General features: G+C 36.7%; 1 protein-coding gene across 2 annotated transcripts in view; it reads left to right on the top strand.

The window, feature by feature from the left end:
* Positions 1 to 27,108, top strand: part of MYBPH (myosin binding protein H) — a 257,185-nt gene that overhangs the window by 106,228 nt on the left and 123,849 nt on the right. For both annotated transcript variants that reach the window (XM_044079758.1, XR_006365820.1), the window contains exon 6: positions 17,350 to 17,489. In XM_044079758.1, coding sequence (XP_043935693.1) covers positions 17,350 to 17,489 — 140 coding nt within the window. The remainder of the gene's footprint in view (positions 1 to 17,349; positions 17,490 to 27,108) is intronic.

Here is a 27,108-nt window from a genome sequence, read left to right on the forward strand (position 1 = left end):
ATAGTGATGTCAGCATATACTGAGATGAATGTAGGGAGATTTTTCTTGCTTACAGAAAGAAGGTAGTAATATTCAAAAATAGGTGTGTACCAAGAACAACAGAAAGGCACCTCTTTTATTTAGGTTCATAGGTTGGTACTAGGCTATCAGCCCTAGGGCCTATACAAGCCTAGCCATAACAATTTTTTCCCACACTATTTACTTCCCTGGACCCCTGTCTAGCAGGGCTACTGACTTGATCCCCGGGGTGAATTTCCTTTCTCCCATCCAATCATCAAAGTTCCTTTTGAAGAGGACCAAAGAGGTACTCTGCTTGACATGTATGAACAATCTATTCCAGAGTCTGGGGAGTCTCTGGGTCAGGAACCTATCCCTCCAGCATGTTTTGTTTATTGTGATGACAAGGTTTAGATTCCTGGAGTGTGTGGCTCTGAGGGACTGGGATTTCTTTAAGTGTAGCATGTCCAACAGCTCTGGGTTTGACATGGCCTTGTATGTTAAGCAAAGATCGCCTCTGAGTAAACGATATGTGACAGAGTATAGCTGGAGTTTTTAAGGCAGTCAGTGTAGGGCATCTGCTTTAGGCCTGTGATTCTTTTAGTAAGATATTTCTGCGGCCTTTCCAGTTGTTGCAGATGTCTTGAGAGGTACATACCAAATGGGGTGTTGTATTCTATAATGGGTCTAGTGGGACAATGACCTCCTTTTTTCTGGATGAAAAGCCCTTAGTTATGAGATGTGCCACATAGAAGGATTTCCTGACTGTTGTGGCGATGTGGTTATCAAAGGTGAGACCACTGTCCACCTGTGTCCCTAAGTCTCTTATCACACTTTCGGTGTTTAGTGTACTGCCACCTATATGGTAATTCACGGATACATGTTTTTTCCCGAAGGGGATAACTATACATTTCTTGGCATTGAGCTTGAGCCCATGGCTCTGGCACCAAGCATCTGTTTCTGTGAGGCCCTTTTGTAGAGTATCCACATCATTTGGGGATTCAGTAATGGCTCCCAGTTTGCAGTCATCTGCAAACTTTTTATCCAGAGTCTCTTAGTGTTGGCCTATACTTCAGAGAAGTAGATGCCAAACAAGAGCGGTCCCAGGACTGAACCCTGAGGTACTCCACTTGTCACATGTCTGGAGATGGATTTGGAGTCGGCTACTTTTACAGTGTGGGTTCTATCAGTAAGCCAGTTAGCAACCCATTGGGTGACATAGGGATTAATGCCCAGCTTAGTAAGTTTATCTATGATTCCAGAGTGGGGGATGGTGTCAAAGGCCTTGGCAAGGTCTAGATAGGCTGTGTGGACCACCTTAATCTTGTCCATGGCTATGGAGACTGATTTGAAGAAGTCATTCAGGTTCAGGAGACAAGATTGGCCCTTCCCGAACCCAAACTGGGTGGGGTCCAGTGTTTGAAGGTTGCCAATGTCTTTCTTTATAAGTTCCATGATAATACACTCCATGGCCTTGCAGATAAGGCTTGTCAGACTGATGGGATGGTAGTTTCCAGGATCCAAGGTGGATCCCTTCTTGTGGAGTGGGATAACTGTAGCTCTGCGCCACTCAGTGGGCACGAAACCTGAGGTGAGGCTATGATTAAACATGACACTTAGGTGAGGTGCCAGTTCATATTGTAGTTCATGTAGCACATAGCCCGGGATGTCATCTGGTCCCATGGATGCTGTATTCTTAGCTTTGGAGTGTGTGTTTTTTACCTGTGTGGCCGTTATTACCAGAATTTGGCAATCTTCCGGTATTGAGATGGGCCATTTAGGGGGTGAGAGGGGATGAAGTTGGCACTGAATCGATCTGTCAGGATATTGGCAATATCCTTGGGATCAGTATATTTAATGCCATTATGTTTTAGCTCAGAGCAGGTCTGAGCATTGCCATTTAGATTCTTGACATAGTTATAGAATGCCTTGTGGTTGTCTTTGGAATCTTTGTCAATTTTATTTTCGTAACTAGCTTTGGAGGATTTTATGAGGGATCTCAGTTGTTTACTGAGGCTGGTAAGGAAGTTTTTTGCATCCTGGGATTTTCCTCTTTTCTGCAACAGTTTCTTCCTTTTGTTGTAAAGTTTGTTTATGGCAGGGGACCACCAGATTGGCTTCTTTTTTTTGGATGATAGCATCTTTGTTCTATTTGAGATGGCACGATTTATGCATGAGTGGATGTGCTCGTACAGTGCCTTAGTGTAGTATTCAGCAGTTGAATTTTCAGCTCCCGTCTGCATGGTGTCATGAAGTTTGTCACTTCTGACGTGAGTAGCATGAAGTTGGCTTTGGAGAAGTTTTTTATGGATGCTTCCTTACTGGGGGGTGGGGGTGGGATGTGGATGTTAAGGGTGATTAGCTTATGGTCAGTCCTGACTAATGAGGGGGGTGACCATAGGTGTGGAACATCGATTTCCCATGTTGGTAATGACCAGGTCTAGGATATTGAGCCCCTGGTGGGACTATGGATGATCCAGGGCATTGGAATTTATGAATTCCAAAAACCGTTGGGCAAAGGTGTTGGTACATGAGTAGTTTTCCCAGTTAATGGCAGGGTAGTTAAAATCACCCAGTAATAGGGTGTTTGGTTCTATCGTAATATTTTCCAGTATGTTTAGAAAGGTGTAGTGAGAATCCAGAAGAGTCAGTGTTCCCCTGTCAATGGAAAGACAGACATGTTCCCTTACAGAGGAGCAGTTTAAAAAATCTGCAGGCTCTTCTCTTTGTATTGATCTGAAACCATGACACTTTAGAGATAGATCTGTATAAGTAGGATAAGGGTGAATGTTCCAGGCAAACATTAGGAAGTTTTCCCAGCTGATAAATGCCAATCAAGGACGTAGCAGCCCACTTGTCTTCCAGACCATTTTTATCCATAAAAAGACTTCCAAGGAAGTCTAGGCTTGTAGTTGCTGAAGTCATATAGACTAAGGATAATACTACTACTAATAATAATAGCTAATATAATACTTTTATATATATATATATATATATATATATATATATATATATATTTATATATATATATATATATATATATATATATATATATATATATATAGAGAGAGAGAGAGAGAGAGATCTTTCAATATATATACAAATATATTGGAACCAGGATATGCTAGATGGTAACAGTACATTTGAAAAATAATGATCACCTGTTTAATGCAGAAAGAAGTACTTAAGCTTCCTGAGCTTTAGTTTAGAAGAAAACTCCGCAGCAAGGAAGATTCCTTTTTCGGATCTTTATTGAAGTTAGTCATGATAAGCGTTTTTGTCAATTACAAGATTTCTTCACATCAAGCAGTAGTAATAGGGTTTTTAAATGCTGCGGCGGACATGGGCTAGGCGGCATAGGTGCCGGAACCATAGAACAAGGGGGAGGGAGCACCCCCTCACTTTTACAGCTGTAAGACCTATAGGCAGACCATTGCATGCTAACATTAAATTTAATCACAAAGTGCACAGAAATGGATTCCACATCAAGTCTGCTGCCAGAATTCCCCCCCCCCCCAAGGCTTCATTTATGTGCTGGAAGAAAGCTCCATTTGTTACAATCTGAGAGGTCTGTTTTACTGTATATGCTGAAAGGTCCATTTTACTGTATATGCTAAGAGGTACAATTTACTTTGTATGTTGAGGGGTCCATTTTACTTTTTATGCTGAGAGGTCCGTTTTACTGCATATGCTGAGTCGTCCGTTTTACTTTGTATGCTGAGGTCTATTTTACTTTTTATGCTGAGAGGTCCATTTTACTTTTTATTGTGTGTGTGTGTGTGTGTGTGTGTGTGTGTGTGTGTGTGTGTGTGTGTGTGTGTGTGTGTGTGTGCCTTGGTCCCTGCAACTTCATTTTAATAGAACTTCTTCAAGCAAATCTGTACAAACCTAGGTAGAAGTTTGTGTGGATTAAAAGAATGCATGACAACGTTTTGCATTTGCACTTATCTAATGATCGTACATCACACTCTGCCCCTGGCCTGATTTTTCTCTTCCATTCTCTATAGAAAAATAATCTTGGGGATGGGAGCTGCCTTCAGTGTTGATATGAAACAAATAAAGAGGTTATTACTACCAAGTGGAAAAGTTTGAAAGTTATGATACTATTTCTAAAAGTATCACTGAAATCTCAGCCCTTTTTGGTGAGGGGTGCAACTTTGAAATATATATCTTGGAAAGGAGAAGTAAAATCAGTGAGCAGGACAAAAAAGCAAAGGCTACTCATGCATGTAAGATTTGTATGTATTGCACTTTATGGCTAATGCTCCCCACTTTTCAGATCGGAATACTAGATTTGTTTATGGAAGTAGAGAACGATATACTAGCTAGATATGAACTGTATATGTGACACAGTGAGATACCTGTGGGTCATGTTATGCTAAAAATACAGGAAGATAATTGTTACTGAGAGACCAAGACCATTATTATTATTTACTCCAATGGAGCTCAGGAAGTTTGTACTGTAACTTCCAATGGGCGGAGCCTAAGCCTTTTGAAAGAATCAAATTATGTCCTCAAAGCCTTTTGACAGAATCAAATTATGTCCTCACATTTCAAAGAACTGTTCATATTTCTGGAAAGATAATGCTGACAGGTCCATTTTACATGTGTGTGTGTAATGCCCCACTTACTTATGGCTGGTGGTTAAGGATTACTCAACCTCAAACCCTGCACCTTAGGTACAGGCGCCTGCATTCACTATCCACACTACCATTCCTGATCCAGGGAGTTTGATTTGTTCCTCTTAAAATTTCTGGTTTTCTGGCAAATCAGTGAGAATGGACTTCACTAAATAATGATAGCCCTTAAAGTCTGTCTTCCTATCTTTTTTGGAAACACATGGTAACACAAAACACTATTTTAGCAATGTTCTAAGATTATACAAGCAATATTTAAAATGTGTCCCTGGGTTTGGGCCTTTGCCCCCTCCACAATAAATTTTGGCTTTTTCCAGATGTAATTGAGAGATTTAGCTGTGTCAGGTAGATGGTGCAGTGGTAGTGTTGTCACCTCACGGCAGGAGGGTTTTGGTTTGATTCTTGGCTGGGGTGCCTTCTGTGTGGAGTCTGTATGTCCTCCCTGTGTTTGTGTGGGTTTTGTCTGGATGCTCTTGTTTCCTCCCATATTACAAAGACATACATCTGGAGCATTTTTCCCTGGGCCTCTGCTGAAAATTGGCTTTGTTCCAGTTTGGACTTTCCTGGTAAATAAATGAAAAATTTTGCTGAGGGCTTCAGGGGAAGAGAAGTTTAGTGCTGCTTATTCCAAGTCTGTTTGCATTGTTAGTAGCACAACAGTTAGTAGCCTTGCTTTTCATGCACAAGGCTGAGGGTTCTACTCCCACAGTATGCAGGTGGATCGCTGATACTGTACTGGGTTGTACTTTAAAGGGAGTGGATGCTGCAGTCCTGTGAATGTCCTCCTTTGGATGAATTACCTAGTAACTATGAACCTGTTATTAGTTTGCCATCCATTCCCTATTGCAATATTACTAGCTTATCATTTTTAATGTAACATAGGCAATTTATTATTCAAGGGCAACAGCCACTTTATTTGTAGATGTAACAATGAAATATGAAGTTGTTTCTTAGTAGCAACCTCTTCATTAGTTAGAGATCCCTTTAATGCGGAATTATTTAGATGACTGACTTCTGCAGAAATTTTGCATATTTACTGATATTGGTGGATTGTAATGACAAAAGTTTAAGTGGCCTTTTATAGTTGAAATTTTCTGAAATGGGTAGTTCTGTCATTGGTTCATACATTTTGTTTCATTGCTTACTAGAAGACTGCTCAAAACTACAAATTTAAAACACAGTCTAATAATTGCCATTGTATTAGACAAGGAATATAATTTAATATAATCAGGAAGGTGAATCAAAGAATGCATACATGTATGCATGACCCTAAACATGTGTTTAAAAACAGCCCAGAGGAAATTGTAAAAGGCTCAAAATCATGAGTAAAGGTTAAGCTTTACTGTTATTACCAAGGCAATGGATGAAGGTAAAACAGTTCACACCACATTACCTTGTCCTGGCCAACTCTTTTGGCACAATCCCCTACCAGGTGGAGTACAAAAGATGAATAATATAGGAGCAAACACGTGCATTTCTAGCTGGATTGCCAACTTCCTCACAGGATGCAAGAGATTAAAATGGGGAATAGACCAGTCACCAATGGAGTCCCCCAGGATTTGGTGATGAGACTTTTTCTGTTTGGCATATAAATCTCAGAAGTAAAAGGAAATACCAAAGGGCTTTGGCTGGCTAGGTTTGAGATGACTACAAGCTAGGAGCAGCTATTGAATCCTCAAATGACTTAACCATCATGCAGGAAGGTTTGTCCCAAACAATAACCGGTGTCAAAATCATGACAATGCCCTCTGAGAACTAACCCAATTGTTTGGCATTTGGGAAGTTGTGTGTACAGTGACCTAACTTTTGACCAACATGTGCCCAGAGTCATATGAAAGCCTTTCTATGTTGCACAGCTTATAAACAAATTAAGTGTGACTAGATCTACAGATGTTGTTGTCCCCCTTTCCAAAGCTCTCATTAGGTCAGTCATTATGTATAATCCCCACTTTTAGCATGTATCTGTCCAGCCCCATGCAACAATTGGAATACCTTCAGAGATACCTTACGTAAAAGGATACAAGTCCTTAACAATAGGTCTTGCATGGACCACCTCAAATATTTATTACTATAGTCAGTCTCCTGCAGAGTGCTTAGAGGTGATGTGTCTGGCATACAAGGCATCCTCCAACCAAATACAGATGGACCTACTGAACATCAGCAAGTCAAATGGCATTAGAAATACTCAGTCCATGTATCTAAACTGAATATATATATATATATATATATCACAGAGGTCACCACTATTCCAGAACAGACTATCCATAAAAATAAAACAAAGCTCATCCGTCCATATTCAAATGCAACTTGGATCTAAGAATGGGTAATAGAAAATGTACTCCAGGATTGCTCCTCATACCACTAATGGATCGAGGCAGTTCCTAAATGCTGCATCCCTTATATGGGTGCCCTCAAATTATCTATGGAATGATCACAGTCATTCTCACTAGGGCTAATATACAATTATCAGCCATGGGATAGGTAAGACCAATCAGAAAATGTTAATTCAAGCACCAAAAGGGAATTGGCTAAGCTTAAAAAGTCCTCCAAGTGAATCTATGTTGTGGTAGTAAATAGTTATAACAAAAATTTCCCTTTTTAGATCACTAAGTGCCCCTCTCACCCTCCAACCCCCCCAAGTCTTCAACAGCTTTCAAATGCCTATGCTAGGCGGTCTGCTTGACTGGACTCAAAGTGAAGTCTTCTGATTGTGTATGTGTGTGGTTGGTGGGAAAAAAAATCAAAAATCCAGCTAATTTACATGTAAAGGTATGTGTGTGTGTGTGTGTGTGTGTGTGTGTGTGTGTGTGTGTGTGTGTGTGTGTGTGGTTGGTGGAAAAAATCAACTAATTTGCTTGCAGAGTCATAAGCTGCCTTCTCTTTCTAGTACCCGTTTTCAAAAGCTTTAACAATTGCACATACAGGCTTGTTTCAGGTCATTATTATTTATTAAAATCGTAAGTTTATTTATTTTTGCTTTTTATGGAAAATAAGCGAGGAGCTAAGTTTTTTATGGGAAAATAAGGACTGATTAGAGCTTATTTATACAGGCCACCTCATATCAAAATATTTCAGTAATATATCGGCCATGAGGACTGTGCCTGTTTTTATGTGATTTTTGTTGTTATAATACCAGGAGTTTCAAGGTGTTAGAGGCATTATTTGTGAGATTAAACTCTAACAGAAAGAGTACTTTTGCTCATTGCAGCTGAGTTTCCTTTTTTTTTTCATTTTTTTTATTGATTTTCAAGAGTATAATTACAATTTTTAACAAGAAAAAACAACGTAATATCAAATTTTTACAAAAACTATATACAAAGTCCAAAATAGATACCAAATCTTCAATAACATTACATTTTGTCTAATAGTTTTTTAAGCTTTATCCAGGCAATTTGTTTATGAGTCATGTTTGAGGAGTGTAACATAGCTGTTTGTAATTCCCTACTACAAATAATCTTAATAAAAGATATACATTCCTTAAATGAGAGGTTATTTTTACATTTCCAGTTTCTAGTAATAGTTTTTCTTGCTATAGCAAGTGGAGTCCAAAGGAGGTTCATTTGATTCAGTGGAACATACCTTGGCGTTGGTGCATTAAAAAGTATCATAGAATCAGAGATCTCGCATCTGTCCAACCACAAAGCTTTAATAAAATTTTTAAACTCCATCCAAAATGTGGTTATTGTTCTGCATTCTAAAAACATATGTGCCCAGTCGGCATCTATTAGCTCCTCGCATCTCCAACATCTATTAAAATCTTTCTTGCTTATTCTAGAGGCTTTTTTTGGTGTAATAAAACTTCTATGAATGAATTTCCATGTAAAAATTTTCCAATATGTGGAAGAAGAGGTATGGTAAACAGATCTAAGAATTAAAGTTTTATCATTTATATGTATTTGGGAGTTGTTGAAATTGTTGATATATTTCCATAAATTGTTGTCTAATATTATTAGATCTGATCTAAGAATGTTGTAAAATCTTGACAATGAGATACCATTATTATAGCCTATATTGGTGAAGTCAAAGAGGATGGATAATTTTTTGGGGAGGTCTGTTATAGCAGGAAAATTATGTCTTTTAAATTCCGTTAAAATAAATTCTCTGAAGATTTGAATATTTAACCAGTTATTTTGGTAGATATTATACCTGGCTAAAAGGTAGGTAGTATCATGAATATTATTAGTTCCTAAAAGCTGGTGCCAGAATAATAACCCATTTTCTTCCATAGTTTTTATTTTCATCATGTTAAAGGAATCAAAGCATCCCTTGATTAAGATTATTGGAAACATTAGAATGGACAAATTGTTGTTCAAAAGGTTCTTATTCATTACTTTTTTAAAATTTTGCAAGATATATTTAATTATAGGAATAAGATGTGATTTTCCTGCTCATTGTTGAAGAAGAATTCTTTAATAACTATAAATAGCTTAATATTTTCAGAACAATATATGTTTTTGAAAAACATGTCAAAATTACTTAATAGTATTGTTTTGTGTAATTTTTTCTAATTTGAATGGTATTTTGGACTTAACCACAGACTTGTTATATTAAGAATAATGGCATCAGCATAAAGCTCAAAATTTGGAAAAGCAATCCCTCCTTCAATCCAGCTTTTATAGTGCCAATCATATTTAATCCTTGGTTTTTGAGGATACCATAGGAATTTAATTAATATAGTGTTTATGTGTTTAAGTTGTTTTCTAGAAGGAGGAGCCAATAATGTTTGAAGATAAAAAAGAATTTTTGGTAATAGAATCATTTTTATCAGAGATAATCTTTCTTCTATAGTAAAGAACATTTTCTTCCATCTATTAATGTATTCTGTGATTTTATTTAATAAAATTTTCTAATTTATATTTATAGTGTCCTTCCATTTAGACAGAATATGAACCCCTAGATATTTCAATTTATCATTGGTCCAGTTAAAGTTATTGTAATTATATAGAGTGTTATTCAATTTTTTATTGATGAGAATAGTTTCTGTTTTGTTGTGGTTAAATCTAAGGTTTGAGATTTCCTCAAAGAGTTTGAATGATCTGATAATGTGATCAATAGATGAATCAATATTTCCAATAGTTAATAAGATATCATCTGCAAAGAGTAAAATTTTAGAAGAATAGTTCTCATTAACATCAAAACTTTTTATGTTTATATTGTTTCTTATAAAATTAGCAAATGGTTCTATTGCTAATGCAAATAGTAGTGGGGATAAAGGGCAACCTTGTCTAGTGCCTTTTAGAATTTGAAGTGGGCCAGTTAAAAAAGCGCCTATTTTAATATACGCTATAGAACCTTCATATAATTTTTTTAACAAGTTTAAGATTTCTAAGGAGAAATTATATTCTTTTAATACCATAAATAAGTATGTCCAGTTAATAGAATCAAATGCTTTATCTAGATCTAGACTGATGAGTGATAATTCTTTTTTTTTTATTTGCAAAATCTATTGAAGTTAAAAGTCTAATAGTATTATCCTGAACTTTTCTGTTCAGTATAAAACCTGTTTGATCGTTGTTTATTAAAGTCGGCATCATTTGATTTAATCTGTTTGCTAAAATAGACATAAATATTTTATAATCTATATTTAATAGGGAAATAGGATGATATGATGAAACAAATTTGGAGTCCTTATCTTGATTTAGAATGGGAGAAATTAGCGAATACTTCCAAGAAGGACAAAGTTTGTCACTTATTCGAACTTCCTCAAGTGCTTTCATTAATGTCTTCAAAGCGGAATCAGGGAAAATTTTATATAATTCACCTATTATGCCATCAAGACCAGGGGCTTTATTATTTTTAAGATTTTATATTCTTTCTTTAACTTCTATTAATGATATTGATTTAAGTAATCTATTATTTTGTTCTTTAGAAAGTTTATTTATATTGTTTTTTAGAAATTCTATTTTTGAACTATTATTAGTAAAGTTTAAGTTTGCTTTATTCATTGTTTCATGATATGAATGAAAAATCTCTAAAATATCTTTTAGATCTGAAGAAGGTTTTGAATTGTGTTTAGATGTGTCTAATATTTCAATTATGTGTTTACTCTTGTGAAAATGTTTCATTTTGGCTGCTAATCTATGCATATGTTTTGGATTAGATGAATAAGATTGTAATTTTAACCTCTCTAAATTAATTGCTACTTTATGACTAAGAATTTCTAAATATTCGAGATTTAGTTGTTTTAATTCTAGATTCGAGCCCAATTCTTTGGGGTGTAAGTTCTTTTTTAAAGTGTCGATTTTCAATTGTAGATTTAATAATTCTTTGTCCCATTCTTTCCTTTTATGTAAATATCAGGTTTTTATTTTCCCATATAGATAAGATTTTAAAGAGTCCCAAATAAACACTTTATTTGTGTTATTATTATTATTAAGTTCAATATAATAGTTTACTTCCTTTATAAACCATTCTTTGAATCCTTTTATCTTAATAATATAGGCTGGAAGTCTCTGCCAATGAATAAGATAGTTTGGTTTAATTTTAATTTTAAATAGTATGGCATTGTGGTCTGACAGAGGGCATGATGTAATCACTACATCTTGAGTCTTAGATAATAGCAGCTGAGTTTCCTCAGATCTCTCTGTGTGCAAGGTAATTTAGTAGCACAAACAGATAAACCAGAAACAAGAATCAAACAACTGAAAAATAACACACATTAAAAACACAAAATTAAAAAATGATACTATGCCAAGGCCTTTTCAGTAGACATAAAACTGTTAAAACCATCCCAATTCCTTTCCAGGGAGTAAAGCATGTTCCTGTAGTTAGCTGGCTGATGGTTACAGGTGGCCATTTAGGATGTTAGAAGAGAATATGCCCTGGCTCGTTGGAAACTTTATAGATCCATTCCTTGGAAGCTATGGTCATTTAACTCCAAAGTCCCCATAAAAGCAGGTACAGTCCTTATGGCACAGATAGTATTAGAGTATTTTGTTATGAGATACTCTATATAAATGGGTGCCAAACAACCCTTATTGGCCCAAAAAAGACTTATTAGCTCCTTGGTTGCTTTCCATAAGAAATGAAAATTTAAAAAAAAAAATGATTTTAATAAATAACAATGAACTGAAACAAGCGTGTATTTTAGTGTGTAATTGTTGTAGCTTTTGAAATTTCCACGGTGGTACAGTGGTAGCATTGTTACCTCACAGCAAGAGGTTCTCCCATTCAACTGTAGCTTGGAAGTGCCTTTTGTATGGAGTCTGCATGTCCTCCCCGTGGTTGGGTAGTGTTCAAAAGACATGCGTGCGTAAATGGGCATGTCTTCATTGAAGGTTGGGCATCGAGCTGGCACCTCAGCGTTTCATAAAAAACATCTACTGCCAATCATTAGCAGACCAGAGTTCCGCTGTGGCAACCCCTTACCGGGAAAAAGCCAAAAGACAAACAACAATTGTTATAGCTTTTGAAAACAGGAGGTACTAGGGACAGTGGACAGCCTCAGACTCAACATGGAAATTAGGTAGATCTTTTCCACAAACTAAACTCACACTTCCATATGCAAATTAGGTGGATTTTTTTCCAGGAATTACACTTACACATAAACACACACCACTCACTTTGAGTCCAATCAAGCTGACCTCCTAGCTCCCCCACCAGCTAAAGTATTTAAAAACCCTGTTACTACTGAATGAACTTAAGAAATCCTGTAACTGACAAAAGCACTCATCATGACCACTTCAATAAACAAGTTTTCTTTGCTATGGAATTTTCATTTAAACTGGAGCTCAGGCAGCTTACATTCTTCAATGAAAACTGAACATCTGGTCATTATCCTTCATCAGAACAATTATCATCTTGCATATCCCACTTCCACTTTTACATTCCTTCTAGTGGACTACCATGATTACCTAACAAGTTTGGATTGCCAAGCCCACGGTTTCTACATTCCAGGTGATTGTTTGATTTTTAGCTCTCTCTTTTTCTATATACATATATCTATATCCATTTAGCTATCTGTGTATGTATATATATATATATATATATATATATATATATATATATATATATATATATATATATATATATATGGATTCACTTCAAAACACTGAAACTTCAAAATACTGAAACTCAAAATACTGAAACCAAAATACTGAAAACACATATTATGCGTAAACTCAGTTTAAACAACATAAATCATAACAATTTCTACCAAATATATGCAGGCAAGCCCCTGCACCCCATGGGGCTGCACCCCTGCTAATTAAATCTATCAACTCCAAGATTGCACATAGTGTAGTTAAGTGCAATCTTGGAGTAGATATATATAATTAGCAGGTGGGGTGCAGCATATATTTGGTAGAAATTGCTATGATTTATGTTGTTAAAGCTGAGTTTATGCATATGTGCTTTCAGTATTTTGAGTTTCAGTGTTTTGAGTATTCAGTATTTTGAGCTTTCAGTATTTTGGTCTTCAGTATTATGAAGTTTTGTCATTTTCAGTATTTTGAAGTTTCAGTGTTATGAAGTGAATCCATATATATATATATATATATATATATATATATATATAGAGAGAGAGAGGTAGATAGAGATATCACTATATATCTCTAGATAGATAGATAGCTATAACAATATATATATATATATATATATATATATATATATATATATATATATATATATATATATTTTTTTATAGGGGTTTCTGACAACTGGTTGAATGACCACTTATTCTGATGATCACAGTATCGATGTAAGAATGTCAAAACTACAAATGTCAACACATACTGCATCTTGAGGAACCTGTATGCAGAATGAGAAAAAGAGTTAGAACCAAATTTGGAATAACTGACTGGTTCAAGCAGAGAAAGGAGTTCAAAAAGTCTATTTATTATCACTGTGTTTGTATAATTTATATGCCGAGTATATCATGGAAAATACTTGGTTAAACTAATCAGTTGCTAGAATGACAAATGCTGGGAGAAATATTAATAATTTCAGATAAGTGGATGATACCAATCTGATATCTGAAAAAAAGGAAGAGTTGTTGAATAACTGAATAGCCTTCTGATGAAGGTGAAAAGCGAAAGTGCAGAAAATGGCTTGTTGCTCAATGTCACAAAAAATAAAAATCTAACATCAGCCCTGTCAGTTCGGTTTAAATAAATGGGGAAGAAGTTGTGGCAGTGGCAGATTTTATTTTCCTTTACTCAAAGATCTCTGCAGACACTGATTTTGGCCAATCAATTAAAGGATGCCTACTACTTGGAAAGAAAGGTTTGGGAAAGCTGTATGAGACTTTAAACAACAACAATATCACATTGCAAGTAAAGGAGCATATGGTTAGAGTTATGGATTTCTCAGTAATAACATATGGCTGAGAAGGGTTGGGAGGGTGGCCTAATGGTTAAGGTGTTTGCCTTACAAACACATGGTGCAGGGTTCAAGTCTCACAAGGGATAATTGGCTAGGCTTAAAATGGCTCGCAAGGGCAATTAATTTAGTACTAATCTATAAACCTATGAACTGAAATATAAGTAAGGCTATGCTTCAGAAAATTGATCCTTTGGTATAGTGATACTGAAGAAAACTTTTGAGAATACCATCAGCTGGACGAAGATCAAATGATTCAGCAGGTACAGAAATAAGCAAAGACTGTTGACTAGAAGGCCTGATAGTAAAAGTAAAACTTAAGTACTTTGGCCACATAATGCGTAGACAGGAGTTACAAGGGAGGATACTAATGCTAGGAAATAATGGAAGCAAATGAAGAAGATGGAGGCAGAGGCTGAGGTGGATAGACAGCTTTTCTGAAGTAAGGAGTATGAATCTGCAATAACTTACAGAAGCAGTTACTGACAAACAGGCCTGTTGTGCTAATGTCCTTGAAGTTACACTGAGTCAGACTCAATTGAATGACTACACAACAACAACAACTGCATACCACAGATAATGGGATGCTTTCATGCATCATGGTAGGCCAAATAGACTGGATGGTGTTATCTTAATATATGTGAAACTACCAGCCACCATTATTACAACCAATGATGCCACTAATATCTCAATATGTGTGAAACTACTAGCCACCATTATTGCAACCACTGATGCCACTACTATCTCAATACTTGTGAAACTACTGGCCACCATTTTTGCAACCAATGATGTCTTAATGCATGTTAAACTACTAGCCACCATTATTACAACCAGTGATGTCAGTACACTGATAGGGATACCTGGCTAATAACCTTTACCAACATGTAATGACTGCAGTAACAATACCAACTTATAGGTGAAAATTTGCCTACAACAGGAAGGCCAGTTAATTTGAATGGCTTATGAAATCACTAAGCCATTTTAATCTGTCTTTCAATGCCAGTGCAGAATTTCTGAGTCTAACAGCACTACAAACCTGATCTTTGTTTTGGAATTGGTATTAGGCTGTCCCCCAAGGAATTCCAAAGCCTTTTTCCTTGGAATCAGGCATCATCTCACTACTTAGCATAATATGCTGCCCTAAATATAACCTTTTTGGAATCTGGCTCCCAAAATTACTGTGTTAACTATTTTATGACTGATCGGACAAGTTACTGTTCACAGAATAAATATTCATAATTGCCTCTTGAGTGCATAAAGATGGCAAAACGTCAAATCAAATTATCAAGATCAGAAAATGCAATAATATATTAGATATTATATCATTGATTATGGGCTTCCTGAATGCCTCTGCTGAAGTTAAGTATTTTGACATTGAACCCAGCCTTGTTGTATGCTTTAAATGGGGACAAAAACAAAAAAAATGTAATCAAATCCTAGAGAAAAAAATCTATTAGGAAAATATTCTTAACAAGCCTTACCAAAACAGCTGAGGAGATTATAAAAAAGTACATACCCATAAGGCATAAATATACAGGCAAATGTAATGATTATGTTTCCAGTTGGAATTAAAAATTAATAAATTATAAAATAGAAAAATGCTATCACAGCCATTTAAAAGGAATTCTGAAAGTAAATACGAATCTATAGAAGGTCAATGATCTTGTTAAGGAATTAATGGTGAAAACGGTGTGGTCGCTAATGCTGAAAGAATTAAGAACACTTTTATAAAAATGGTGTGGTCACTAATGCTGAAAGAACTAAGAACACTTTTTACAATTATTAGGAATTTGAGGAACTAACTATAAAACAACTTACTGACAGCAGCAAGGTACTTTTTGATCCTAACACGGCATCTAATAAAGTCGTTGACAAATTTTGTAACAACTATATAAGCTTGAATGCCATAAACTATAGAAGTTAAAGTAGATGAAAGTATCACCCTACATATTAGAAGGCAAGGTTGTAACATCCATAAACAAAATTCAAAATAATAACTGTGTGGTTCAAGATAATATTCTTTGTTTGTAGTTTTCTGGTTGAAGTCAAGGATAACCAGGTTAAATATTTACAATATTTATTTATGAAATCTCTGATGGCAATCTTCCTGTCTACAGAAAGTGAATTGTGTAACATATCTGTTTCAACAAAATGTGATCATGCAATATGTAATGCACTACTGGAAACAAGGTATTGCTACCATAATACATAAAGATGGGGGTGCTTCAGACTCTTCAATCTATGTGGTATGATTCCAGTTAACTTCATTAGGGGTAATATGTATTTATCGACTATGGAATGAGTAAGGTCAATCTCTCACCAAACGGGATAGGTTAATTTAAGCACAAAAAGAGAAAATGGCTAGGCTTAAAATTGCCCAAAGGGGCAGCTAGCCTAGTACTTACCTATGAACCTACAGGCCAGTTACCCTCAAAGTATTTTAATGAAATTATTTTAGTATTTTTAGTAAGAGATATTCTACTACTCCTAAAGTTGTTAGCCGATAGACAGAGTTACATGTTTGTAAAGGACAGACCACCGTGCCACTTACATGATGAACTTCCAAAATTTTGCATTTAATTCTAGAGATAGCAGGATATCAGTTGATCCTGCTTTTTGAACCTGCCCAAGGTATTCATTTATATACCCTGTTGGTCAATTATCAATGCACTGCTTTCAGTGAAAGTAAATACGTACATCATAACTTGGATAGGCATTTGACTGAGAAGATATTCCTACTAATTGGAAGTTACAGAATCCATTTCATCTTGTCTCTTATAATTAGGGGTTTACTGCAAGGATCAATTATTTATGACTGTTTTGTTTAATATTTTTATGACCACCAAACTAGGCAGATTCCACATCTGTATCACTAGATTTGCCAGTGATACAAAATGGCCTCAGTTGTCAACTTCAGCAGGGGCTTAACTGTAAATTCTCATGGGTCAGATTTAATTCATTAGAATTCAGTAGTAAAAAGAGCATAGTAACGCATCTGCACGGTATCCATATTTAATAGGAAGTTATTAGTAATATGTTACTATCTACATAGCAAGGCCCTATTATTAGGAACAAAGAATTGTGGGTATAATATTAGGCAGTTAAGTGACAGGGAAACTGGGGTAGGCTGTGACTGGATTTATATTTAGTAGAAGTAAATCTTGTGCATTAAAATGAACAAAAAGATATTGTGTCACATTTGCAGTGCTGTCCTTGTGACCACATAGCTTACTTTCATATAGTAGCTGGTCCTTTGCCAAGAAATTTGTATCTTAAAATGTTGCTGAAATGGATGGATATCCCATGGTATGCCTTGTGTGCTGTTTGTTAATGTTCCATCTTATGCCTTAGATATAGTTTTTTAAAATACACTAATGCCAAATCTATTGATTTGCAGAGAAACCTGGACCTCCTGCAAGCATCAAGTTGGCTGATGTCTGGGGATTTAACGTTGCCCTGGAATGGACACCACCCAAATACACAGGAAATTCTGAGATTACAGGCTACACTGTTCAGAAGGCAGATAAGAAGACAGGAGTAAGTAACTACTTGTCTGAAATACAGTTGGTTTTATTTTATATTAATGTATATATTCATACTGGTTCAATAAGATAGACAACTTTATTTATATATTTATTTTTATTTATTTACATTTGTTAACTGGGACAGTCCGACTGGACCAGGTCCATTTACAGTGGAGGCCCGAGAGAAAAGCTCCACGTATATTAACAGAAATACTAGAATTTAATACATAGTAGTAAAAAACTGATACTAACACATTATAACAGCAAAACTCCAGCTAGAAAGACAGAAATATAAAACAGACAGGATAAACTCAGCAGTTGACCAGACTAAATGCATTTAACATTGAGAGTCATGACATACATCATGTTAAAATGAAGTACCTATATTAAAGGGATAAACAACTGTAGCATTTACATTAGTCAAATAATAATGAGATGTGATTTTAAAGAGTTTTTGAAGTGTGAGGTGATGGGGATAGAGGTCAGTGATGGAGGAAGTCTGTCCCAATTGTTAGCAACAGTGTGGGAGAATAGTGCTTTTCTAGCAGTGTTATTAGCCCTAGAGATGCATAGAAGTGATTTGTCACTATAACGGAGTGTGCAATTTATTGCATAGTAGGTAAGTAATTGACTTAGTGATGGGGTTTTATCAGGATACTTCAGAATGTTATAGACAACTTGTTATGGATGGGTTTATTTATTGTTAGTACTCCTTCAAGTATGTTATATGGAGTCAAGCAGCTGATAGTTGGATCACATTTAATTGTTGAGGTCTGTTTCACTTTTACAACTTTGAAAATATTAGGAGAATGCATCTCTTTTAGCCATAAATAATTAACTGATCTGAATAATTTTTTCATTATGTAGCTATGCTAATTTAAGTTGAAGGTTCCTTTTCAATCACATTCATGAAAAGGTATGGAAACAGCAAACATGTAAGATGCTTTATAACACAAACCTAGATGAGCACTATACTTTGTTAATCAGGCAAACTAATTTGACCCTACAAATCACATTGGTGTGATTAAACATAACATGCAGCAAAGCCATTATGTAATAAATAGTCACTATAAATGGCATAACGGTTAAGGTCTTCACCTCCCATGCATAAGCTATTAGGTTTGAGCCTTACCTCTGGCTGTTTGAAGTTTGCATGTTCTCCCTGTTTCTCTGTGGGGTTCCTCCTGTCCCATGTATTCAAATGAGATAGTGGGGCATAGTGTGGATTCAAGTCATTTATTGTACATAAACAGATCAGGAGCTGTGACTGAAACATAGACTTCAAACTTTGTATGTTTACTGACTCTTTCATTAATTCTAACACACTCACATGTGCATCTCCATTCAAGCTTGCAGTAAATGACTATATAAAATGGCACTGATCTCACACGCGCTCAGTAACTTATATGCATTTGCTCTCTGACTACAGTGGCTGACTAGGTACAATATACACACTGATCTACATCCTTCCTCTTTAATTTTGTTTGATATGCAAATAGGTGAACAAAGACACTTTGAGAGCTAAACAATACATCGACATTTAAATAAGCAAAACTAAGTTCAAGTCCATGTTGCTGTGCAGTTTGGATTCAGTCTGGAAATTCTACCTGATCGGGTAATGTAGAAATTCTGACTGGGTTTAGCAATAGAGACAGTGTCTGGGGATTCTTGTACAGCTGAAACATCAGGGATTACACCAAATTTATTTGAAGAAAGCACACTTTCTTTTTGAATTTTGAATGTTACTCTGCAAATTAAAGTCATTGGCACAGACAATCTGCTGCATCACTGGTTCAGAGACAGGTAACACACTTCTTCTGAAATCCATTCCTTCAGATTGAATTATATAAGATCTCGGTTCTTCACAAGTGTTCTTTATAGGTTCATAGGTTCATAGGTTCATACTAGGCTATCTGCCCTAGGGCATTTATAAGCCTAGCCAGAATGTGTTTGGCTTTTGCCACCCATTTTAAATTAATTTTGCTATGCCCTTTTTTTGAGGTTAGTATACTGTGCCTCTGTCTAACAGTGACACAGAAGTCATACCCGGGTAAACCTACGATCTCCCATCCACTCATCAAGATTCCTCTTGAAGAGAGTCAATGAGGGTCTCTGCCTAACCTGGACTGGGATTTTATTCCAGAGTGAAGGGAGCCTATGGGTTATGAATCTGTCCCTCCAGCATGTCCTATTTATTTCAGTGCTGAGGTTCAAGTCTCTCGTGCGTGTAGCTCAATAGGATTTGGATTTTCTGAGGTGCAGCATGTCCATTAATTCCGGGTTGGACATGGCTTTATACATCAGGCACAGATCGCCTCTCACTGAGTAGAGCTGGAGTTTCTTTAACCGAGCAGCATATGGCATCTGTTTGAGCCCTTTGATCCTCTTGGTGAGGTATTTTTGGGGTCTTTCCAGTTGCTGCAAGGTGTCTGGTAAGGTACATCCCAAAAGGGGCATTGTACTCAATTATGGGCCTGATGAGGGATGAGTAAAGAGGTACGATGACCTCCCCTGATCTAGATGTGAATCCCTTCATGATTAGGTGGGCTATATAAAATGTTTTTCTAACCACTCTGGCCACGTGGTTGTCAAATGAGAGATTGCTATCAACTTGGGTCCCCAGGTCCCTAATTACTTCTTCTGTACTTAATGGATTACCACCTATGTGGTAATTTGTGGGCACTTTGTTTTTGCCAAAGGGGATGACTATACACTTTTTGGCGTTTAGCTTGAGGCCATTGCTCTCGCACCAGTTGTTATGATTCCCACTCAGTCATATCCTTTAGATTTTTGCATATTCACAACTTCTCCTTGTAGTAATGGTCTAAGGGATTTGCTGTCTTATTGTAGTACAACTTTTGTGACTGATGTTTTATCAAAAGTTGAGCCTTGACCACTCTGTTGTTCTTTGCATTTGGTACTAACAATTGCTTACTGATTGGTAAAGTTGTTTTAGTCTGAATGGACATTAATCTCTGAGAAGGTGAAACAAGCAAGTTGCCTTGAGGAATGTTTCTAAATTTGAGTAAGTTAAGGGAAACATCGGTACAATCTCTCTTGGATTTCCCAAACAAACGTTTTGCACTCTGAACTGCACATTCAACCAATCCATTGGACTGTGGATACTCAGGACTACGAGTAATGTGAACAAAGTCCCAAGACTCAGCAAAGTTCTTGAACTGCTGACTTGCAAACTGTGCACCAGTCAGAAATGACTTTGTGGGGACTACCATGGACAGAAGAATGTTTCTTGTCTCTTCAATTTTGTAATGACAGGGCTGGACATCAAATTAGGAAGTAGGTCAATTTCAAACTAATTGGAATAAGAGTCTACTAACACTGTGTAATGCTAACCTTTCCATTTGAAAATATCTGTGGCAACCATCAACCATGGTAAATCAGGAATCTGGTGTAGCTAAAGTGGTTCTTTTTGTTGTTGTGATTGAATATCCTAGAGTTTCCTTCTCTATACCACTGGGCACAGAAATCCAAAATACAATGCCTCTTGCCCTTCTTTTGGTTGAATTAGTACTTGGGTGACCATTATGCGAAATGTTGAGCTATTCCTGTTGTAATTGTTTAGGAAGTACCACTTTTGGACCTTTCATGATGATTCCATCTTCCATCATGAGTTCATCTCAGTAAGGAAAATACTGCTGAATGTCACGTGGTAAACTGGTTTGTTATGCTGGCCATCCTTGACTGATAACCTTTTTCTGCTTCTACAGAAATGGGTCTGAAGCTGTCTGATTTCTTAGTTCATCATGCCATGTTGATGAAAAATTCCTGATTTCCATGACTTCAGAGTTTGTTGTTTTATTTTCCTGCTGCTCTGTCTTTTGTTTGGGTGCACATGACAAAGCATCAGCAAGGTACAAGTGTTTACCCTTTTTGTAAACAAAATTGAAATTGTACTTTTGCAATTTTAACATCATGCGTTGCAATCGTGCTGGAGCAGTATGCATTAGCTTCTTCAGAATTGTCATTAGTGGTTGGAGATCCATTTCTATTTGGATAGGTCTGCTATTAATATAATCAATGAACTTTGAACATGGCAACACTACTTCCAAACGTTCTTTCTCTATTTGTGCATAACACATCACTGTTTGAGTTAAAGTTCTTTATGCATAGGCTACTGGTACACCTTCTTGAAGACATGCTGCACCAAGGCTGCACTTTGAAGCATCACAAGAAAGAGTTACAGGTTTGTGAACATCATAATATCTCAGTGTGTGGGTGGACTGGCAGTTTTCTTCTTCAGGATATCAAATGCTCTTTGGTGTTGTTGCAACCAGGACCAATGTAGATTTTTGTGTGTCAACTCACGTAATGGGGAAGAAGGCTCATTCAAGTCTGGGATGAACTTTCCTAAATAGTTGACCATACCTGGAAAATGTTCTAAAGATGTGACATTTTCTGGAAATGGCATTTCAAGAATTGCCGCTTGATTAGATGCATCTGGTTGTAAGCCAGAACTGGTAAACAAATGACCCACATAAGTAACTTATTTCAGTTCGAATTTACATTTCTGAAGATTCAGTTTATGATTTACTTCATGTGTACATTCTAAATCTTTCCAGAGATTTCTGTCTTGTTCATCTTCACCATTGCCTCCAACAATAATGTTGTCTACTATAATAGCACATGGATAACCTGAAAAAAATTGTTCTATCGCATGTTGAAATACTTCACTGGCAGAATTAATTCCAAATGGCATTCATAGAAATCTGTATCTACCAAATGGTGTACTGAATGTGGTTAATAATGAAGATTTGCAATCCAGCAAAATTTGCCAAAAGCAACTTTTTGCATCTAAGACTTAGAAAGCAGTGAAATTTGGTATGAGAGCAGTTACCTCTTCTACTGTACTCATTGGATGATAAGGATGCTTAAGTGCTTTAAATCTCTCAGCTCAATGCATATTCAAAATTCATCTGAGCTTTCCTTATGAGCTATGACCATGGAGGATACTGATGTAGTCAGTTCTTCTACTGGAGTAAGGACACCTAAATTCACCATTTTGTCAAGTTCTGCTTTTATTTTACTCTGCATTGCTACCAGAATCTTCTGTGCTGGTCTGACAACTGGGCTTAATTCTTGGTTTAACTTCATAGAATATGTGACTGGAAGTTTACCAAGCTCATCTTTGAAAATATCAGTATATTCACTAAAAGTAATCTGTGTAAATCTATCATTGCTGTTCACACTTATATGGTGGACCTATTTATTAAATGAAACCAGTCCCATTCTCAGACTGTCTTTGAGGCCTAACAATGACTGCACATGTTTTTGACTACATAAAACTGCAAGTCATAGCTGTTTCCAGCAGAATGACATGAAAGAACTACTGCGCCATCAGTCTGAATCTCTTCACCACCATAACAACTAGTTTTTCACACTTTGCTGAATCAAGTTTTTCTCCAGCTTTTACTTTACCAAACATTTGTGCTTATATAACATTGCACTTGGATCCAATGTTTACTTTAAGTGCTACAGGTTTACCATTAATTTGTACAGTACAAAATATTTCACTCTTTGCTTACAACTGATAAGTCTACTGTATTAACTGTTTCATCGATCACAGAGACATCATTGACATAGAAAGTTTGCTCACAGCTCTGAGAGTTTGCTACAGTCTGTATGTGATTTACTTACTTATTTGGATACTCTCCTTTCACATAAGTTTGCAACATTTTAGACTGGTCAAATGCTAAACACTTTTCTAATTTAGGTTCATGACTGTTTCCACAATTGCAACAGTTAAAATGAGGTTGGCTGACACACCCTTCAGTTTATATTTCTTTTTCATCTTAAGTTTCTGCAGTTGTACACTATCAACATTTGTACTAGCAGATACTACAAACATGCTTTTCTCATTCATGAGCATATTTATATGATTTTTTGTAGTATCATATATTTTATAAATCTCTATGGCTTTGCTCAATGTTAATTCTGTATCACAAAGCAAAATCTTTCTCATAGCATCATTAACACCACATACAAGACGGTCTTTAATCAACTCATCTCTTAGATCACCAAGTCTGCAAGTTTTTGCTTTATTTCTTAAGTCGGTAATATATGCTGCAGCAGTTTTACCAGGCTTTTGATTTCTTATATAAAATTTATACCTTTCTATTGTAATATTCAGTTGAGAATTACACATTTCTCTAAATTTACATTTTAAGCACTCAAGGTCTTCCCACATTTTAAACTTTATCACAATATGGCTGTGCTCCCCCTCTCCTGCATATACTACAGGTGCATACACAAGTTAATGTTTTCACTCAATGGCCTTTAAGCCAGCTAAATTGAGAAGTACAAATGCTTTTGCATGTGTGTCTTTATCAGAAAAAGCAGCCTGTATGAAAATATCACATTCTTGCTCAAACACTCAGCAATTCTCAGCAATATTATTATCAAACACCAGTGATTCAGGTCTGCGAAATCCCGCTGTCATAGCAACAAATTTCTTTTAAACATAAGTACAGACCTGGTACTTGTAATTATGTCCAAATGCACAACAATCTATCAGAAAATATTTTAACACTGCAAATATCTCGTACTCTCCGGACACTTTGGACACTTTGACAAATCGTAGTTGCTGCAAAAAACTCGTACATTGCAACAAAATTCATACATTTTAGACTTTCTGAACATTTTAAACACTTTGGAGATTATTTCAAACACTTTAATCATTATGTCACTATTTTGCACATTTTGAATATCCTGGAAACCATTTTGAACACCTCGAACGCTATGTCACATATTGGCAACTGAAAATCACTTAAACGAGTTTAAGTACCTTTGAATAACTGCTGACATGCTTGCGAGTTTGCTCCTGTATATTACTCCACTTCTAACTGCACGTCTCATGGTTTGCAACTTTAGATCCTATTGTAATGCCATGTCTCATGTCTCCTGTATTCAGACGAGACACTGAGTCACAGTATGGGTTCAAGTCATTTATTGTACATAAATACATCAGGAGATGTAACTGAAACATATACTTCACACTTCATAGGTTTACAGACTCACACATTACTTCTAACACACTCACATGTGCATCTCCATTCAAGTTTGCAGTCACTCTGAATGACAATAGAAAATGGCACTGATTTTGCATGTGCTCAGTAACTTATATGCAAGTTTTCTCTCACTACATTGGCTAACTAGGTACAATATACACACTGATCAATACCTCCCACCTTGAAAAATGTCATGACTGTTTCTATTTCAAACTCACCAAAAAGAATGGAGCTGTGGGCAATAGCCTTATAAGGAGAAGAGTTCTATAAACCAACCATCTTGGGCATCTACTGTGGTGCATAATAGACTCATGACAACAGAATACAGAACACAGATTGCACACAGTGGCAGGGCTAGCTACTAGATGGTGTAAAATATGGCTCTATGTGATTTGGTCATGTTGACTAATGTTACCAAATAGGCATGGGTATTTGCTGGTAATAAATGGGTTGAGAACCCATCCTACTCTAACCTACGCCAGGGACCCATGCTAATTGGGGGAGGGGTATGTGCTGTATTGGCCATTGTGTGCCTGCTATAAAGCTCAGCAGCCTTGTGTCAATAAGCTACTGACTGGCTAGTGTCCAGTTACCCAGCATGGGTTACCGAGATAGCTCTGTTGAGTGAAAACTGGACATGAAACCAATCAACCTGCTAAATATGAACTAAGAATTGCTATAGTCAGTGTAGACTCATTGACAGGGAGCAGCTTGGAAGTGGATGACATGATGATAAGGAGGAGGCTGGACCTCCTATGTATCCAGAAGACAAGATGGAAGGGCACTGCAGTAAAGTCAATCGGCTTGGGATACAGAGTCTACTACTCTGGAAGAGGACAGGCTAGAAATGGTGTGGGAATTGTGGTGAAGGAGAGGCTTCAGAAGACAGTAGGGGATGTCATCAGAATTAGTGACAGACTCATGGCAATCAGACTCTAGCATAATGACAAGACAGTATTCATAGTCTCAGCCTATACCCTATAACAGGGTTGTGATAGCGATGAAAAGAGTGCATTCAGACTGTAAATGCAGGACCTACTCGATAAAGCTTGAGAACATGAATTGTTGTTAATAATGGGTGATGTGAATGCACATATTGGGCAGACAGAACAGGATATGAGGAATGCCTTGATCCACATGGGTGGGTCAATAGAGATAAAGAAGGAGAGGATGTTCTAGACTTCTGTCTGGAAAATGGCTTAATAGTACCCAACACATGGTTCAGAAAGAGAGACAGTCACAAGATCACATACAAGAGTGGCCAACATGCAACTCAAGTACTCTTTCTCCTAGTAAGGAAAGGGCAGTGGGGTAGAATCAGATACCGCAAAGTCATTTTCAGTGAAAGAGTTGGTCCACAGAATAATCCACTGATTGCCACAATCAGTTGCAAGCAGTAGTCAGATAAGGCTCTAAGGTCAACAGAGACCAGGTTGAAAACCTGGAAGATCACTGGAGAGAAAGCATAACAATTCAAGGAATTATTCAGGACTCTAGCACCTCAAGAAAAAGAGGAAATAGATGCATTTCAGGAAAAATGGCAGCACGTCAAAATAGCATGTGTGAGGACTACAGAACAGATAAGCAACTGAACCAGGTATAGAAATAAGGTAGATAAGGAAAGCTGGTGGTAGAATGCAGAAGTCCAGGAAATCATCAGAAGAAAGAAAGGAGTGCAGAAAAAAAGTGAGAGACAGAAAGGAAGGACTAGGCTAGGAAGGAATACTGACTGGATCACAAAAATGCTAAGAAAGGGGTTGCAAAAGCAAATAACAAGACATCAAAGGTACTGTACCAGCTTCTAGAAAGTAAGTCACTAGAGGACTCAAAGAAACTATATCAGGCTGCAAGGCAAAGACAGAAAGATAAAGAAGATAGTCAGACACCCTTCATAAGGGATGCCAGCAACAACCTGCTCATCAGCCCAGAGGACATCAAAGGCAAATAGAAGGAATACTTCCAGCAGCTTCTGAATGAAGAAAACCATGTAGAAGCTGTACTGTCCCAGACACAGTCTATGTTGAGAGAAGAGGAAGAGCCCATCAGAGAAGAGGTTAAAGCAGCACTAAAGAAAGTGAAGTCAAGGAAACCAGCAGGCTCAGATGAGGTCACAGCAGATATGCTAAAGATGTTGGTTGAGATGGGGGAGAAATGGCTCCTGATAGTACTCATAGCAGGGTGATGAGAAAGGCATAACCCAGATGACTGGAGAATAAGCATGCTAGTGCCAGTGTTTATGAACAAAGGGGACATTCACAACTGTGGGCAGTACAGAGGTATCAAACTCCTGTCACAATGCATGAAAGTTCTAGACAGGGTGATTGATAAACAAATACACAAAGTAGTAGAAAGTAATATGGGAGATTAATATTTTAGATTCATATCAGAATGTAGTACAATTAACTCAATGTTTGCAGTGAGACAGATAGCTGAGAAGAAGTTAGAGTTGAGGAAAATGTCCAATTGGGTATTCCTAGAACTGAAGAAAGGATATAACAAGGTCCCAAGAAAACTGATTTGGGCAATCCCCTGGTGGTTGAAGTCCAAGAAACACTGATAGAATTAGGTCAGGCTATGTACAAGGACCCTATGACTCAAGTGTGAACT

The sequence above is a fragment of the Protopterus annectens genome, chromosome 8.part0, assembly GCF_019279795.1.
Source record: "Protopterus annectens isolate FY-2018-M chromosome 8.part0, PAN1.0, whole genome shotgun sequence".
NCBI lineage: Eukaryota > Metazoa > Chordata > Ceratodontiformes > Protopteridae > Protopterus > Protopterus annectens.